At 36.2% G+C, this 16,070-nt stretch overlaps 1 protein-coding gene across 8 annotated transcripts in view; it reads right to left on the reverse strand.

Annotated features, from left to right (window-relative positions):
• Positions 1-16,070, reverse strand: part of KDM4C (lysine demethylase 4C) — a 484,233-nt gene that overhangs the window by 184,980 nt on the left and 283,183 nt on the right. For all 8 annotated transcript variants that reach the window (XM_021006278.2, XM_021006277.2, XM_021006274.2 and 5 more), the window contains 2 exons: positions 15,491-15,704; positions 14,343-14,419 (listed from right to left, as the gene is read on the reverse strand). In XM_021006278.2, the coding sequence (XP_020861937.2) occupies positions 14,343-14,419; positions 15,491-15,704 (291 nt within the window). The remainder of the gene's footprint in view (positions 1-14,342; positions 14,420-15,490; positions 15,705-16,070) is intronic.

The raw sequence follows: 16,070 nt of genomic DNA on the forward strand, positions 1-16,070 counted from the left end.
CTGAACTATTTACAACCACTCCTTGAGTCTTGTCATCCAAACAGCTCTGAATCCTTCTAAGCATATTACCATTTAATCCATACTTCTCTATTTTCTCCACAAGAGTATGAGATACTTGGTCAAAAGCTTTGCTCAAATCTGGGCAAACAACATCTATAGCATCCTGCCCATCTGCTAGGTTAGGAGATATTGAAAAAGGAAATCAGGATTGGTGGTTCTTGACAAAGCCATGATGGATGTTTGTAATAGCTACCTCTGTTTCTAGATCATGTTCCCTCTCACCTCCCCAAAGAGTTTGCTTTTCAGATTGAAGTCAGGGTCACGCCTCAGGAGAATGGGGAGAGGCAGAGACATTTCTCACCCAACAACCTAACCTGCTGATGAAGGGACTGTCACCTAGAAATGATCAGGCAGAGGTTGAGACGCTTTAGAACAAACGATGCATTTTTTTTTTAGGGGAGTGCAGGCATTGAGTTAATACTAAAGTTACTTCCAACTCAAAGACTGCATTCCTTTTATTTTTCAAAAGGCAAGCAGGATTAAGTGACTTGCCCTGGGTCACACAGCTAGTACGTGTCAAGCATCTGAGGCTAGATTTGAACTCAAGTCTTCCTGACTTGAGGGCTGGTGCTCTGCCCACTGTGCCACCTAGTTGCCCTTTCATTACTCTGTGATAGACAAATGACAGACAGACATAGAAAAAAAATTTAGGTAGATAGATAGACAGACAATTAGATAGACAGATAGATAGATAGATAGATAGATAGATAGATAGATAGATAGATAGATAGAAAGATAGATAGATAGATAGATCTCTTTAAGTTTGGGCTTTAAAGTTCTCACGCTAGTTTATCAACTACTCCTTTACTTTTAGGGGCCATCCTGAGAACCAAAATGATAAGTTGTGGGTGAAATGAGTAAGGCTCATTAGAGTTACAGGTATCACACAGAAAAAAACAAGGAATGCCAATGTGAAGTAGTCAATGGAAGAAACTATGAGGAGAAATACAGTAATAAATTGTTTTTAGGGAATCCTTAAGGGTTAGTATTTTTTAATTATTCTAGTTAGTGATGAAACTGTATGCAAATCTACACATCTGAATTCTTTACAATGTTTGGTAAGGAAGAAAGATGTAACACTTTTTGAAGCAAAATACAAAGCATTGTGTAACCTGCAGCACGTCTACCATGATCATTATCCAATCAGTTGTTACTGTTGTTAGTGACAAAGAAGACTAAAGAGCCCCACATTGCTTGCTACACATGAAAAATTACATGAGATTTTAAACAAAACTTATTCATCATTTTAATTGCAATCCTTTATGCATGAGGAGAAAGCCAAATACAATGCAGTCCTAGTCACTGAAGCACCCAAACATCTACATCCCACTTATTCATTTGCAGTTGGCCTTTAAAATAACATCCCAAAAAGGGCAGAGCAGAGATGCAGGGGCCAGTGGAATTCTAATCCACTGTCCGGGGATGTTTTTTACCACTATGACTAAAATGAAAGCAATTGTTGATTACATGTATTCATTACTGCACTTTCACTATGCAAAAAAGCCTCCTTTATTACTCTGCAGAGTACAATAAATGCATTTGGCTAGATAGTAAATGAGGGCAATTACCTGGTTTGTGCATTTCATTATACAGAATAAGAATCTGAATCTGTAATAGTTGTTTTAAATGTGGACCCTACTTTTTCATAGTGTGGCAACTTCTTCTAAGAACACACAGCATAGAGATGTGTTTCTACGTTGTGGTTTCCATCAGAGTAAAATAATGAATCCATTCAACTGTCCAAAACTGAGGTGGAAGAGATAAGTTTGAGTAAATAAGAATACGGATTAATGGTTCAATTCATAATGTATAAAACTAGCTTTTCATACCAGCAAGTGGTTAAGGTTATGACTAAAGGCAGCCTTTCAAAGAGTAAATTAATTAAGTCCACCAAAACTTTATTGAGCTGCAGTATTCCATACTATCATCACTAACAATGCCTCCTCCTCAGAGCTAACTGGTTTGCCTTTTACCACTCCTTTAGTGCTAGTTTAATAATAGTTAATATTTGCATAGCATTTTGAGGTTTAGAAAGTACATTACATCTATTACCTAATTTTATACTCACGGCAACCCTGGGAGGTAGATGATAGTTTTCAGAATGAATAAGCACCTGCCTGTAGTAAATATTCTCAGTTCCCATAAAAACAGAAATTTATATAATAATCTAACAGGTAATTAGACTACAATTATTATATTAAAATCAGGCTGTGAGCACATGTGAGTTAGTGGTTAGTTTCAAAGCTTACTTATGGTATTAATAATTGTCTTTAATAAGCACATAGGAAAAATGAAAATTAGTTTTTAAATGTATATTAAAAAAATCATAGCATAATTTCATTTCTTGGCTATATATGAGGGGAAATTTCCCAAGGACAGAATGAAGATTGCAATCAGGGTTTCTACGATAGATAGCTAGGTGGTACACTAGATATAGCAGTGGGTCTGGTGTCATGAAGACATGATTTAAATTCAAATGTGGTCTCAGATACTTAATAACTGTGTGACCCTAAACATGTCACTTAATCTCTGTTTGCCTCAGTTTTACCAACTTTAAAATGGGGATCACAGCAGCAGGTACCTCAAAGGTTTTTGAATTAATCTTTGTGAAGTGTTTAAAACAGAAAGTCACACACAGTAGGTGCTTAATTAATGCTTCCCCTCCCCCCAAGAATATCCATTTAAATAGTACCTACTATACGCCAAGTACTGTGCTAAACACTTAGCTTGCTCTTGCGATTTCACTCCTATTCATAGGGACAGAAGCTTGAACTAAATAAAATCTAAACTAAATAACAATTTCTGGGGGACAACAAATGAAGAACAACATTACTTTTTTATCTATTTAACTGAATAATAACCCTTGTATTTTAGAAACATCCCTAAGTACAAAAGAACAGAATGATAACTGAAGGAAGATTTATCAACACCAGCATGAATATAAGCAAAGTTGGTCAATGTATGAATTTAGGCAAGAACTTTAAATCAAATCAAACATGAAGCTCTATAAATTTTGAAAGAAATGTTTCTCAAAATATTTATTTATACTTCAGGTTTTCTTACATCTTTAAGACATTACACAAGAAATACTCTTTTAAATCATTATGATCCTACCTCCTATTTATATTCCCAACAGAGATTAAGAATTTAGCTAATTAAATTGTTAGCCAAACTCAAGTGCCTCTTTAGGTGACCAGTTTACTCCTATCATCTAGCTGAACTCCTCATGATTAGAAGAAAACTGAAATGTAAGAGACGGGAGAGAACTAAGATTAAAAAAAATCGATGCAAGAATAAATCAGAAGTTAGTGAAAAGAAAAAGAGAATAATAAGATTTTAGCATTTTTAAAGGCAAGGCAATAACTCATATAATTTTACACACACACACACACACACACACACACACACACACACACACACACGTACGTGGGGGGGTGGCGGAGAGTACTGAGGCTATGAGGGTTAGCTGACTTGCCCAGAGTCACACAGCTCGTGTCAAGTGTCTGAAGCCACATTTGAACTCAGGTCCTCCTGACTCCAAGGCCAGAGCTCTAGCCATTGTGCCACTTAGCTGCAGCCATACTCCCCCACAACATAGGAATGATATTTTTAATTATTGCAGCCTGTTATCTTTTGACAGTGAAATCTGAAATAAGACTTAAAAGTGAACTACAGTAATCAAGTTAGGAAATGAAGAGATTCAAATAACTGTCAAAATTATTGAAGATTTATAAGTGGCAGAATCTAGTGACATCCCAAAGTCATTAAAAAAATTGATTTTGATTCATTTAGAATGTGTCCTAAAGTCGCTCCCCCTCCAGTGTTCCTCCTCCCCATAAAAAAAATCTACTTCTGAACCCTAAGAATATTTACCTTAAAAATGATTCCATGTTGAATAGAAATGAAAACAGCTTAATTTATAAAGGTTGCGTTACAAACCACTAACCAATGATTTAGCTTTCAGATTAAATAAAATGCATTTTCATTTATCATATGAGAATTATTGCAGTTAAGGGGAAAAGGGTCATAGGTAAATTATAGGCTGCTATGGAGCAACAAATCTATATTCAGAAGTAGACACTGTACGCAGAACACCGCAGAACACCGCAGAACCTCTTAAATATGGTCTGTAATCACTCAAAAAAGGTCATCCCAACTGTCTACTGAAAAAAAGCCAAAGAGATGGAGAATTTCTATTGTTTAGATTTTGATAGGACAACCTCTAGAGCTGGGACATCACATCATGGATGGAAAATTATCAGGTCTAGAAATGAATGAGAAGACAAAGGTAGGCGAGATAGCTATTAAGAAAAGGAAAAAAAAAGAAAAAGAAAAAGAAAGAAAAAGACCTAGCGCTTTGAATGACCCCAAGGTTCTGACTGAAAGAAATATATTTGGCACTGTTCTTCTGATGATACCGCACAGCTAAAATATCACAAACTTCAAAAAATCAAAGGTGAAGGACACCTAAAGGACAATAGTGGGAAAAAAAAGGCTGCAAAATATTATGATTTTCCAAGCAGAAACAGTTATGAAAAGTATGTCAAGAGAGAGATGGATGTCTGTGATTCAGGAGTCTGTCTAGGAAAAAACTCCCTTCCCTGCTACCATTCCCCAATCCATCATCCCTATACATCTCGGCTCCAGCACATTCCACTCTGTCCTTCCACTGTGCGTATTAAATGTCCACTCTACCTCTAACAAATTATTTTTATATTAAATCTTTTTCTCTCATACTTATCATAATCACAGAAAACTGCCTGCCCCTCATCCAAACTGTACCATGATAGAGAGAATGAGAGCAAAAATGCATTTATTAAGCACTTACTGTCTTCTAGACACTATGTAAAACATAGGGGACATCAATGTGTTAGTCCTGGCCCTCAAGGAGCTTATATTCTGAAGGGGGAAAGATAGCATAAAAAAGTATGGGAGGTGGAGGGAGTAATCGAGGCAAGAAAAAGGAGATGCTCACCTGAACCCAGACCAAGGGAAGATTCCAAAATTCCACTGGGAGAGGGGGTGCAGTAAGAAGCTGATGGTAAGATATTTTCTTTTAAGCTTCCCAACAAAATGGATCAAGAAGAGAAGTGGGTTTACTTCTTGCTCCTCACTGCCCTCATCCTCTAACATCTGGACGACTAGAAAACCCTTCTCAGTATTTTCTTTCTCTCAAGAATCTCCTCTCTCCAAGCAATTGCTAAAGTGATATTCCTAAAGCACAGATCTGACCACTTCACTTTCCTTCTCAAGAAACTTCAGTGGCTCTTATTTGCCTCTAGGATAAAATTACAACGTTCCTCTGGCATTTAAAGCTTTTAAAAATCTGATTCCAACCTCTCTTTCTGGCATGATTTGCATCATGTATCTACATACCAGTCCAACTGACTTACCTTCCATTCCGCTCACCTCTTCCACCTCAGTGCATTTGAACAAGGTTATCTACCATGTGAAAGAAGTCCTCCTTACCTCCTCCACTTGGAATCTCTCACTCTCTTCAAGCCTCAGTTCAGGAGCCACCTCCCTTGTGTACTTATTTGTGTACACGTTACCTCTACAAGCAACAGAATGTAACCTCCTTGAAGACAAACATTGTTCTGTTTATGTTGTGGTATCCCCAGCATCTAAAAGAGTGGCTGGTACAAACTAGACACATAATAAATTTTTACCTGACTTTAAAAAGAAAATGGGTTGTGTGCAGTATAAGGGATAACAATGAATAACCCACACGCTCCAAAAGTATACACATAAAATAAAGAAATCTAAAGGAAGACTTTCCACCATACTGGAGGAGACTCCTATGGAAGACATATGGAAAGATACTGAACAAGGATTACAAAGATTATGAAGGTATAAAAGGATTGTCACTCAACCACTCAAAAATTATCTATCTCATATCCTTCAACTCCACAAAGCACAAATAGAAAAAGAGTCAAAATTCCTGTAATATAAATTAGAGACTCAGTGTTAAAGTTTGAACCAAATCATTCCTGATCTAATATGCATACCACTTGGAACTACAACAATTATGACAGGGCTTTATCGTTTTAAGGGTGGGTAAGACTGGGAAAACAGATGTAATAATAAAATTCTTGACCAAAAAATTCAAAATAAGAAGGAAACTTAAAACTAATGAAAGAATTAAAAGAATAGGAAGCACTAGAAAAAGGCAAAAAAGTTGTGGAGAATATAATCACTAACATGGATCAGATATATGTCACTATCAGAGATATGTTTTTGTTCAGTCATTTCAGTTATGTCTGACTCTTTGTGACCCTATTACAGGTTTTCTTGGCAAAAAAACCTGAACGGTTTACCATTCCCTTCTCTGCCTCATTTACAGATGAGGAAGCGAGGCAAACAGGGTTAAATGACCTGCCCACGGTCACACAAATAGTAAGCATCTGAGGCCAGATTTGAACTCAAGAAGAGTGCTCCTGACTGCAGGCCTGGCACTCTATCTACTGTGCCGTGTAGCTGCTCTAACCAGAGATATAGAGTACTACAAAGAATAGAATAAAGATTCCACTCTCCAGTCAGTACAGACAAGCTGTAGGCCATGCTACTTATCTTCTAGCCTCCACCTCCAACTGGAAAAGAAGCTCTCATCTCTGGGAACCTGAGCCCTGTTAAGTAAGCAATCTCTTTAACTTCACAAAACCCAGACCCACTACACCACTTCCCTACCATCTTCAGAACATGCCACTGTGCAGGGGCAAAATGATTTGCTGGCTTTAAGCTACAAACGTCTGGGAAAGGTAGACAAGTATTACTCCTTTCAGTACACATTTGCTAATTTAATTATCAAGAACAAGTTCATAAGTCAAATACTACATAAACCTTACTTATATTATTGCACCTCTGTCTTTCATTCTTTAATTTTCTTATAACATCTTGCCTGGTGTTCTCTTTTGTGCTTATTACATTCTAACTTGTATTACACTTTGTTCAAATACGTTATTCCCCCTATTTAATTGTAAGCTCCTTAAAAGTAGCAGCTATATTATTTTCAGTGACAATTTTTCACTAACACCTAGTACAGTGTCTTCCTTTATAAACATTTGTTGAAATGTAATTATTATTTTCATTACTTCAGTACCTTGTCAAAAAGATCATGATAAATAACAAAACACTTAACAGCATTATGCTTGCTGGCTACAAAATAGGTTCATCTCTATGTGCTATGGGAAATTTTGTGTTAGAGATTTATGATTCTCACATTCCCACGGTATGTAATAAGCAAGACAAAATCAGGAATGACACCAAATTAGGTAAAAATCAACACTGTAACATCACTGTGCCTAAGCTGTGCTGTTATAGTATCAATTCTTAAAGAAAACCTAATGAGAGTTGCTGTCTATTTAACTTCGAAGCATTGGAAACTGATTTCATGATAAGTCAGGGATTGGAAAACAATTTTTAAACGCAATCATTCTCTCAACTTAATCAGTCTGAATCTTATTTAGTAAGTGTTTAATAAAATTAATATTGTGAGTTATTGCCATAATGAACAAGAAGCTTAAAGTCAGTCTATCAATATTGTCCATTACGACTCTATATTGCTTTATGAGTCAATCAAGGAAGTTTCAAAAAAACACAAAAAACGTGGAGTTTTATAAATAAAGTTTACTCAAAATTTGAAAGAGCTAAATAGAAAAATCATTGGCCTAGTAGTGAATGTCTTGCTAGTTACAACTAAAATACATAGGTACATAGGTGACTCTGTTATACCATGTTGTACTGCCTTTCAAGAGTTCTAATTCAGTTGTTTAAACTAGTGCAGACTGATCTAGTTCTGCAAGACTCCATTATAAAATCCTAAATGACATATTTTTTATAACAGACCAATTTTTTCAATGTCATAGAAGGTTATTTTTTTAAGCTCAATTCTAAAACAATTTGAGAATATTTTCTCTTTAGTCACGCAATAAATGACAGCACTGGATTAAGAGGAAGAACAAGGCTCTGGTTTGGCCTATGCCGCTAATTATCTTGAAGATAATCTTGAGCATCACAATTATCTTGAGTAAATCACAACTTCTCTGGCCCTCAGTTTCCTCTTCCGTAAAATGAGTGGGTAAAGTTCCTTCCATTTAGAGAACTCTGATTCAATCATAAAAAGGAAACAGAGTAGAAGGCAAAAATTATAAATGAATTAAGATAGCAAAAACAACCAAAACAAAAATGCTAATGACAAGAAGGTTTTGGTGAAAGCTATGCTGTGGCAAGGAAAAACAAAAACAGGAAGGAAGCTTAATTCCCAGGATTAAAGTGAAAATGACAGAGGCCCAGAATACTTTCCCCCACAGGCAGCCTATTTAGACTGACACCTGTATAGTCAGGATGATCGGGGGCCCAAATCCTTCATCTGACATGGACTTGGGAAAATAAGTCACTTCACTACTTTGTGCTGTAGTTTCTTCATCTATATACTGGGGATAACAGCACAGGGCTGTCATAAGAATCAAATGACATAATCTAATACTTAAAACTGAAAATAATTGTCAGCTACTATATTTTTATTATAAAAACTTTAAGATTCTCTTTCAAAAATTTCAGTGAAATGTAAGATTTATCCTCACATAATAAACTAAAGAATTATTCTCACATAATCAAAGTCATTTCTTTGTTAGTGATAATTGGAGAACAATAGTATCCAATCATTTAATTCAAATCAATTCAATTCAAAAATACATGCTGGGAACTTCAGTGACTAGTATGATGTTAGAAACTCTGTGTGGATCAGAGGAGAAATAATGACAAGTATCTTTTATAATTTATTTCATTTACTCATTCATCCAAGAAAACACTCATTTACCACTCTCACCATACACTAGGCATTGGGCCAGGTCTGGAGAATGCAAAGAATAATGTCACTCCTGCCCCTGACAAGCTTAATGGGGGATATGAATGAAATATAAGGTCAATGGGACGGGGCAAAAAGAAGATCAAGAAAAAAATGTTATACAGCCACACCGTATGACAACTAACTTTGACAGACTTGGCTCTTCTCAGCAATGCAAGGATCTAAGACAACTCCAAAAGACACATGATGGAAAACTCTATCCACATCCAGAGAAAGAACTATGGAGTCTAAATGCAGATGGAAGCATACCATTTGCTCTCTCTTTCCTCTGTTGTTTTGTTTTATTGCTTCATTCTCATGATTTCTCCCATTAATTCTAATTGTTCTTTACATCATGACTAACAGGAAAATATGAATGAATAAGTAGAGCCCATATCAGATTGCACAATGTCTGGGCAGGGGGAGGGAAGGAGGAGAAAATTTAAAACGCAAAACCTTATGGAAGTGGATGTGGAAAACTAAAAAAAAATTAATTATTAAAAAAAATTATAAAATTATTTTAAAAAGAAAAAATAAATTATTTTTAAAAAAGGAAAAAGAAAATGTGTTCCAGATTATGTAAGTGCAAAAAGATCACTGTCAGGTGAGAGAGTTAGGAATGGCTTCACTTGGGAGATGGCACTAGAGCTGAGCTTAAAAGAAGTCTCAAATCTCCAACTGCCTATTAGTTACCTTGAACTGGAAGGCTTGTAGACATCTTAAATTCAACATGTCCAAAACTGAACTCATTATCTTCTCCTCCAAAATCTGGCCTCCACCCCCTTCCAAACTCCCGTATGACTGTAGAGAGCACCACCAACCTCAAGGTGGCTCAGGCTCACACCACAGGAGTCATCCTCCTCATCTCTGACCCTTCATATTGAACCTACTGTCAAGGTCAGATGATTCCACCTTTGTAACATCTCCCCAATATGCCCCCATCTCTCTTCTGACACTGCCGACACTCTGGTGTAGGCCCACATCACTTCACCTCTAGAGTCTTGTAATACCTGGTGAGTCATCCTCCCATAGGTCTCCCCTCATGCCAATCCATCCTCCATAAAACCGCCAAAGTGCTTCTCATAAAGTACAAGTTTGAATATATCACACACCGCTCCCCCTACTCCATGAATTTATCACCTCTAGCATCAAATACAAAATCAACTACGACATTCAAAGCCCTTCGTCACCCAGTTCCTCTCCCCACCCCTTCTTACACCTTCCTATTCTCCCTAGCCCTACTTCTCACCTCCGGGCATTTTCTCTCGCTGTCTCCCACACCTGGAACACTCTTCTCCTCATCTCTGCCTCTTCTCTTCCCTGGATTCCTACATTTCCCAGTTCTACAGCAAACCCACCTTCTACGGGAAACATTTTCTAATCCAACCCAAATTCTAATGCCTTCCGTCTATTGATTATTTCCTATTTATCTGTATAAATTAATTTCTTTACATAGTTGTTAACATGTTGTGTCCCCCATTAGAGACTGAAATCACCAGTAGCGGCTGTCTTTTACCTTTCTTTGTATCCCAAGCATTTAGCACAATGCCTAACACAACCTGAAGCTAGTTAGTGGTTGAGCGTACCAGCATTGGCCCTAGAGTCAGAAGAGCAAAAACATGATCTCAGACACTTACTAGCTGTGTGACCTGGGGCAAGTCACTTAAATCTCTATTTGCCTCAGTTTTCCTCAATTGTAAGTTGAGGATAATGATAACACCTACCTTGCAAATGAGATAATATTTGTAAAAAGTGCTTAGCACAGTGCCAGGCACATACCAAGTCCTATATAAATACATCTTCCCTTCCGTTGCTTGTTAGCAAATAACAGGCACTTATCAAATGCTTGCTGACTGACTGAATACATTCTAGCCAAAGGAGACAGTTTATGCTAATGCATAGACTCAAAAGTTTAAATGAGCAAAAGAATTATATGTACAAAACAATTAGAGAATAAAAGAATATAATTCACTATGAAAATGCACGGAGAATAATACACACAAGATGTATCTGCGTACCAGATTAATATAGACAAGCGTCATGAACAAGACTTAATTTAAGATGAATTTTGAAAGGATAAGCAGGTTCATCAAAACTATTTGATACGGACCAAAAAATAAAAGGAGATCAGAAATAGCTAAACTCAATATACCACGATATAATATACCCTAAAACATAATTTACTTATAAAAGAACCCCTATTTGCAACAAATTACTGGGAAAACTACAGTCAGTAAAAAATTGCATTTAGACTAACATCATGAATGATATAAAACAATAACGTTTAAATGAATAAATGTCTAAATTATTAAGGGTCATCTGATAAAAAAAAATCATAAGAAAACCAGCTGTTTCCTTTACAATTACAGTTAATGATTTCTTAACCAAAAAAGAGATAGAGGCTATTATAAAATATAAAATAAATGATTTCCATGAAAAGATTTGCAAAAGTTTCTGTACAAACAAAACTAACGCAACAAAGAAAGAAAGGAAGCTACTGATTGAGGGAAAAAAATCTTTGTATCAAATGCCTCAGATAATGCTCTAATATCCAAGACATATAGGCAGATATGAGAAATATAAGAAAAAAAGTAATCTCTCAACAAAGAAGAGGCCAGAGAATATGAACAGTTTCAAAGTAACAATTGCAAACTATTAAGAAACATATAAAAAGACTGCTTCTAATCTCTAATAATAAGAGAAATGAAAATCAAAGCAACTCTGAGGTTTTACTTCACATCTAACAAATTACTGAAGATGAAAAAGGAGAGGAAGAGTTGCTGTTTTAAGGACTATTTTAAGAAAGCACACTAATACTGTCTTGATGGAGCTGCAAATTGATCTGACCATTCTGGAAAAAGCAATTTGGAAATCATCTGAAGAAAGTGACACAATGTCCATTCTTTGTGAGCTGGAAGTTTCTTTGGTACACATATCACACAAGGATGTCAGTAACAAAAAGAAAATCCCCATATGCACCAAAGTATTTATTTTGTACTAGCTAAGAACTGGGAACAAAATAATTGGGGAAGGTAAAAGATTGTGGTTTATAAATGTAATAGAGTTATGACTGTGTTGTAAGAAATTCTGAATAGAGAAAAGCATGGGAAGACTTGTATGAATTAATACAAAATGAAATAATCAAAACAAGAAAAACAATATATGTGCTGACTACAATAATGGAAACGGAGAGAATAACAGCAACAACAACAAAAATCAAAATATTAAGAAAGATGACAAAAAAGATATCAATAAAAGGCATTTTGAAAAATTAAACAACAAAAAAAAGGGTTAGCAAAATTTGGAAACACAAAGAGGAGGGCACATGTTTCAGTCAAGTGGAGCAATATGAGCAAACTGTTCAAACATCCCCCTTTCATATGAAACTTTTCCAATACCAAGACTCCCCTAAGTCTTCTAATCAAACCAAATGGCCTCATTTCCCTCCTCCTTATACAGCATGATCTCAAGGCCCTTCACCAGTCAGGTCACCTTCCTCTCAAGCTTATCAATGTCCCTCCCATGTGTAACAACCAAGAATTCTCATAATACTCTAAATGCCTGTCAAAGGAAGAATGCATCAAACTGTCACCTCTCAAGTCTGAGGCACTAGTATACCCCTACTCCCTTACTACAGCAGCCCATGGCCCAGGAATAGAATAGCTTTTATTATTTTTTATTATTATTATTAATAATAATAATAATAATAATAAAATTATTATATTTTATTATTCCCAAATACCACTGATCACATATATCAAGTTTGTTGTGTACTAAAACCGACAAATTGTTTTCAGATGAACTGCTATCTATACTTTATTTTTTGAAGTATATTGTTTGAACCAAGTACAACATTTTACATTCATCCCTATTAAATTTTATATTATTAGATCTCTCATAATATTTTGAATTACCAAAATCTTTTGGAATCCTGACTCTCTCATCTACTGTGGGAGACAGCAGGATGTAGTGGAACCAGAACTAGCTCTGGTGTTAGAGCCTGGCCTCAAGTTGTCCTTCTGATGTTTGTGACCTGTGTGATCTGGGTAAAAATGTCCTTGTCTGTAAAATTAGGAGGCAGGACTAGATGGCCTCTGAGTTCCCTTCTGACTCTAAATCTATAAACCTACAATTCGTGTCAGCTCCTATCTGACCCAACTGTATTTCATCCGCAAATCTAGGAACTAAATCATTGATAAAAATGACAAAACATGTCTTAGGACAGAGCCTGGGGATAATTTACTACAAACTAACTTCTAAGATGACATGAAGTCATTACTAAGGAAATCAGACGGTTAACAAGCCTTTACTAAGTGACTACATATCAAGCAAGGCAGCTGCATAGCAAAGTGACTAACAGACTGGGCTGCAAGTCAAAAAGACCAACATTAAAATGCAGCCTTAGACATTTGCTAACTGTATGACCCTAAGCAACTCACTTACCCTCTATTTGCCTTAATCCACTGTAGAAGGAAATGGCAAAGTGCCTCAGTATCTAGAAGAAAACCCGATGGATAGTATGGTCCACAGGTTCACAAAGAGTCAGACATGACTGAGCAACTGAACAGTGAACGTGCCAGGAAGTGTTCTAAGTGCTAGGGACACAAAGAATGAAAAAAACAAACAAAAAAAAAAACCTAATGGAGAAGACAAGATGAAAGCAACTATGTACAAATAAAACATATACTAGATAAATTAGAGATAATCAACAGAGAGAAGGCCAATTAGCATTAAGGAGGATAAGTAAAGGCTTCTTAAAGATGTTGCAATTTTAGCTGGGACTTAGATGGAGTCAGGTAGGCCACATGATAGAGACAAGAATCATTCTAGTAAGGGGGACAGTCCATGAAATGACCACAGTAGGGAGATGGGGGATCCTAAGCACAGAACATCAAGTAAGCTAGGGTCACTGGATCACATAGTACATAAAGAGAGAAAGATAAATCATGAAGGACTTTGAAGACCAAACAGAAGATTCTACAGGTGATCCTATAAATGATAGCTATGAGTATCGATGACTATATGTGGCCATGAGCCCATTCAGAAGCCAACCACGTGTACTGATGCTGGCATGCACAACAACAAGCTAAAAGGGCCTAAAGTACAGACCAGTGTCATGACTTTAGTTTGGAGAGGCTCATAGACAGAAGGCTGACTAACAAGTGATGACACTTTCTTTATCCACAGAAACTCATGATATCATATGTTGAAGCAAGGTTTGTTGCAATCTGTGCCTGCAGGGAGCATACTCACACTTACGAAATCATGGACCTTGGAAGGAATCAAGTAAATGTGGCAACTGAAGGATGAAATGGAGTAGAAAATGCTAGAAGTAAGGAACTTTCCATTTGGAATGAAAATTACATGAACACACCTATTTTCAAAAATAGATCTTTTAAAACAGGTACAAGCAGGAAGATGGAGGTAAACTACTTACTGCCGTCCATGCACTTCTCTTGCAGCGAGAACATAGCCATCCATCACGGATGTCCTGAGAAGGAACGCCATAGCAACCTGTTTTTAAAAATCAGGCATATCCATGTGTTAGCTCATTGAGATCTTTAATACCTTTCATACACTTGAGCTATTAATGCAAAGCATTCAGAATGACCACATAAGTCTCTCCATTAGTTAGAATGGATGCTATTTACAGCAAAAATGATCAAATGCTTTCAGAAAGGCATTTGGTTCTCAGCCCTCATGGCAGAGGTTTTAAAGGCTACTGCAGCCCAAAGACTGAATGACTGAAAAGAAATATTAGTTCAAAGATCAGCTTCTGAAATGCTAATGAAAATATTTAAAAAACAATAGCACAATTTCTTAACTGTCAAAATTTAGTCATTTACCCTCTAATCTACCTCAGTGCATAGCTGATTTGAAATGCAGTAGTCTATTCTTTACAGTGTAAGACAGTCTACTGGATTAAATTAAAATGTAATAAAAGAAATAAAAGTTAGCTTTTATTCTAATTTTAGCAGATGTTGCTATCCATGGTTTCACCTAATAGATCATGGATAGCAAGTGCATAAAACAATACCCATTCAATGTTATTGATCAGCATTTCAAATTTACATTAGAGACCTAGGAATCTAATCCTTACCACTTACTATATGTGTCTCCTAACCTCTCAAAGACTACTTCTGCCCATCTGTAAAATGAGTGAGTTGGCTGAATGACCACTGAGGTTCTTTCTAGCAGCCACTTTCTGGCTCTACGTCTATGAAAACACAATTCACTAATCTTTCCAATTACATGAAAATCAAAACAGCTTTAGGTATATAGGAATTCTGACTACTTAAACAAAGTACAAATTCATCACACCCTCTAGGACCTGGGGAAGCAGGAGGAGAATTCTTTCTATGGCACCATGGAGAAAGAAACTTAGCCTGGAACACAACTGGCTCTCAACAGAAATAAAGAATAATTTCTTGTTAAGGAAATGACCAAGAAAAATCAATAAGACCGTATCAAAACTTGCTGAGTAATTGCCAATTTTAATAACTGAGAACTAAAGCGTAGAAAAAAACTACATTTTTCTGCAGAGATTGAAAATCCTATAAATTATTGAATAATCCACTTATTTACTTGCATGAACCTGTACACAACACTTTGCACAGGAAATGAGAAGACTTGTTCCATCCTCTTCAATGAAGGCATTAGATGGAGAATGTTCGGTGTTTTCCTCACTATAAATAAAACACATCTCTGGGATGAGTGGCTTAGTCTTTTCCAAGGCAGAAGTCACTTCATTGGATTTATTCTCCCATCGACAATAATTTTCTTCATTACTACTGTCTGGCTGAAAAATACAATGTTTACATTTCAATGAAAGGTAGTAAAATTTTCATTATCCCTCCTACTCTTCTATTCAGTAAGTGATTTATGAATCAAGCAATAAAACAATTAATAATGAATGCTTCAAAATTATAATGACCACGGTTGGCTTGAAAGAAGAGACAGGAGAAACCTCTCTACCTGTCTCATTACAGAGGTAGAGGAGATCATGCATAATGAACGCTGTCTATAATACTGACTTGTTGAGGCATATTCTTTGGGGAAAGAAGTTAATATAGGACCAAATGAAATAAAATTTGTAAATTATTTCAACACGATGTCTAGCATATGGCAGGTCCTTAATAAATGTTTTGTTTCCATCCTTGATTTC

The sequence above is a fragment of the Phascolarctos cinereus genome, unplaced genomic scaffold (genome assembly GCF_003287225.1).
Source record: "Phascolarctos cinereus isolate Bilbo 61053 unplaced genomic scaffold, phaCin_HiC Scaffold_4;HRSCAF=312, whole genome shotgun sequence".
Taxonomy (NCBI): domain Eukaryota; kingdom Metazoa; phylum Chordata; class Mammalia; order Diprotodontia; family Phascolarctidae; genus Phascolarctos; species Phascolarctos cinereus.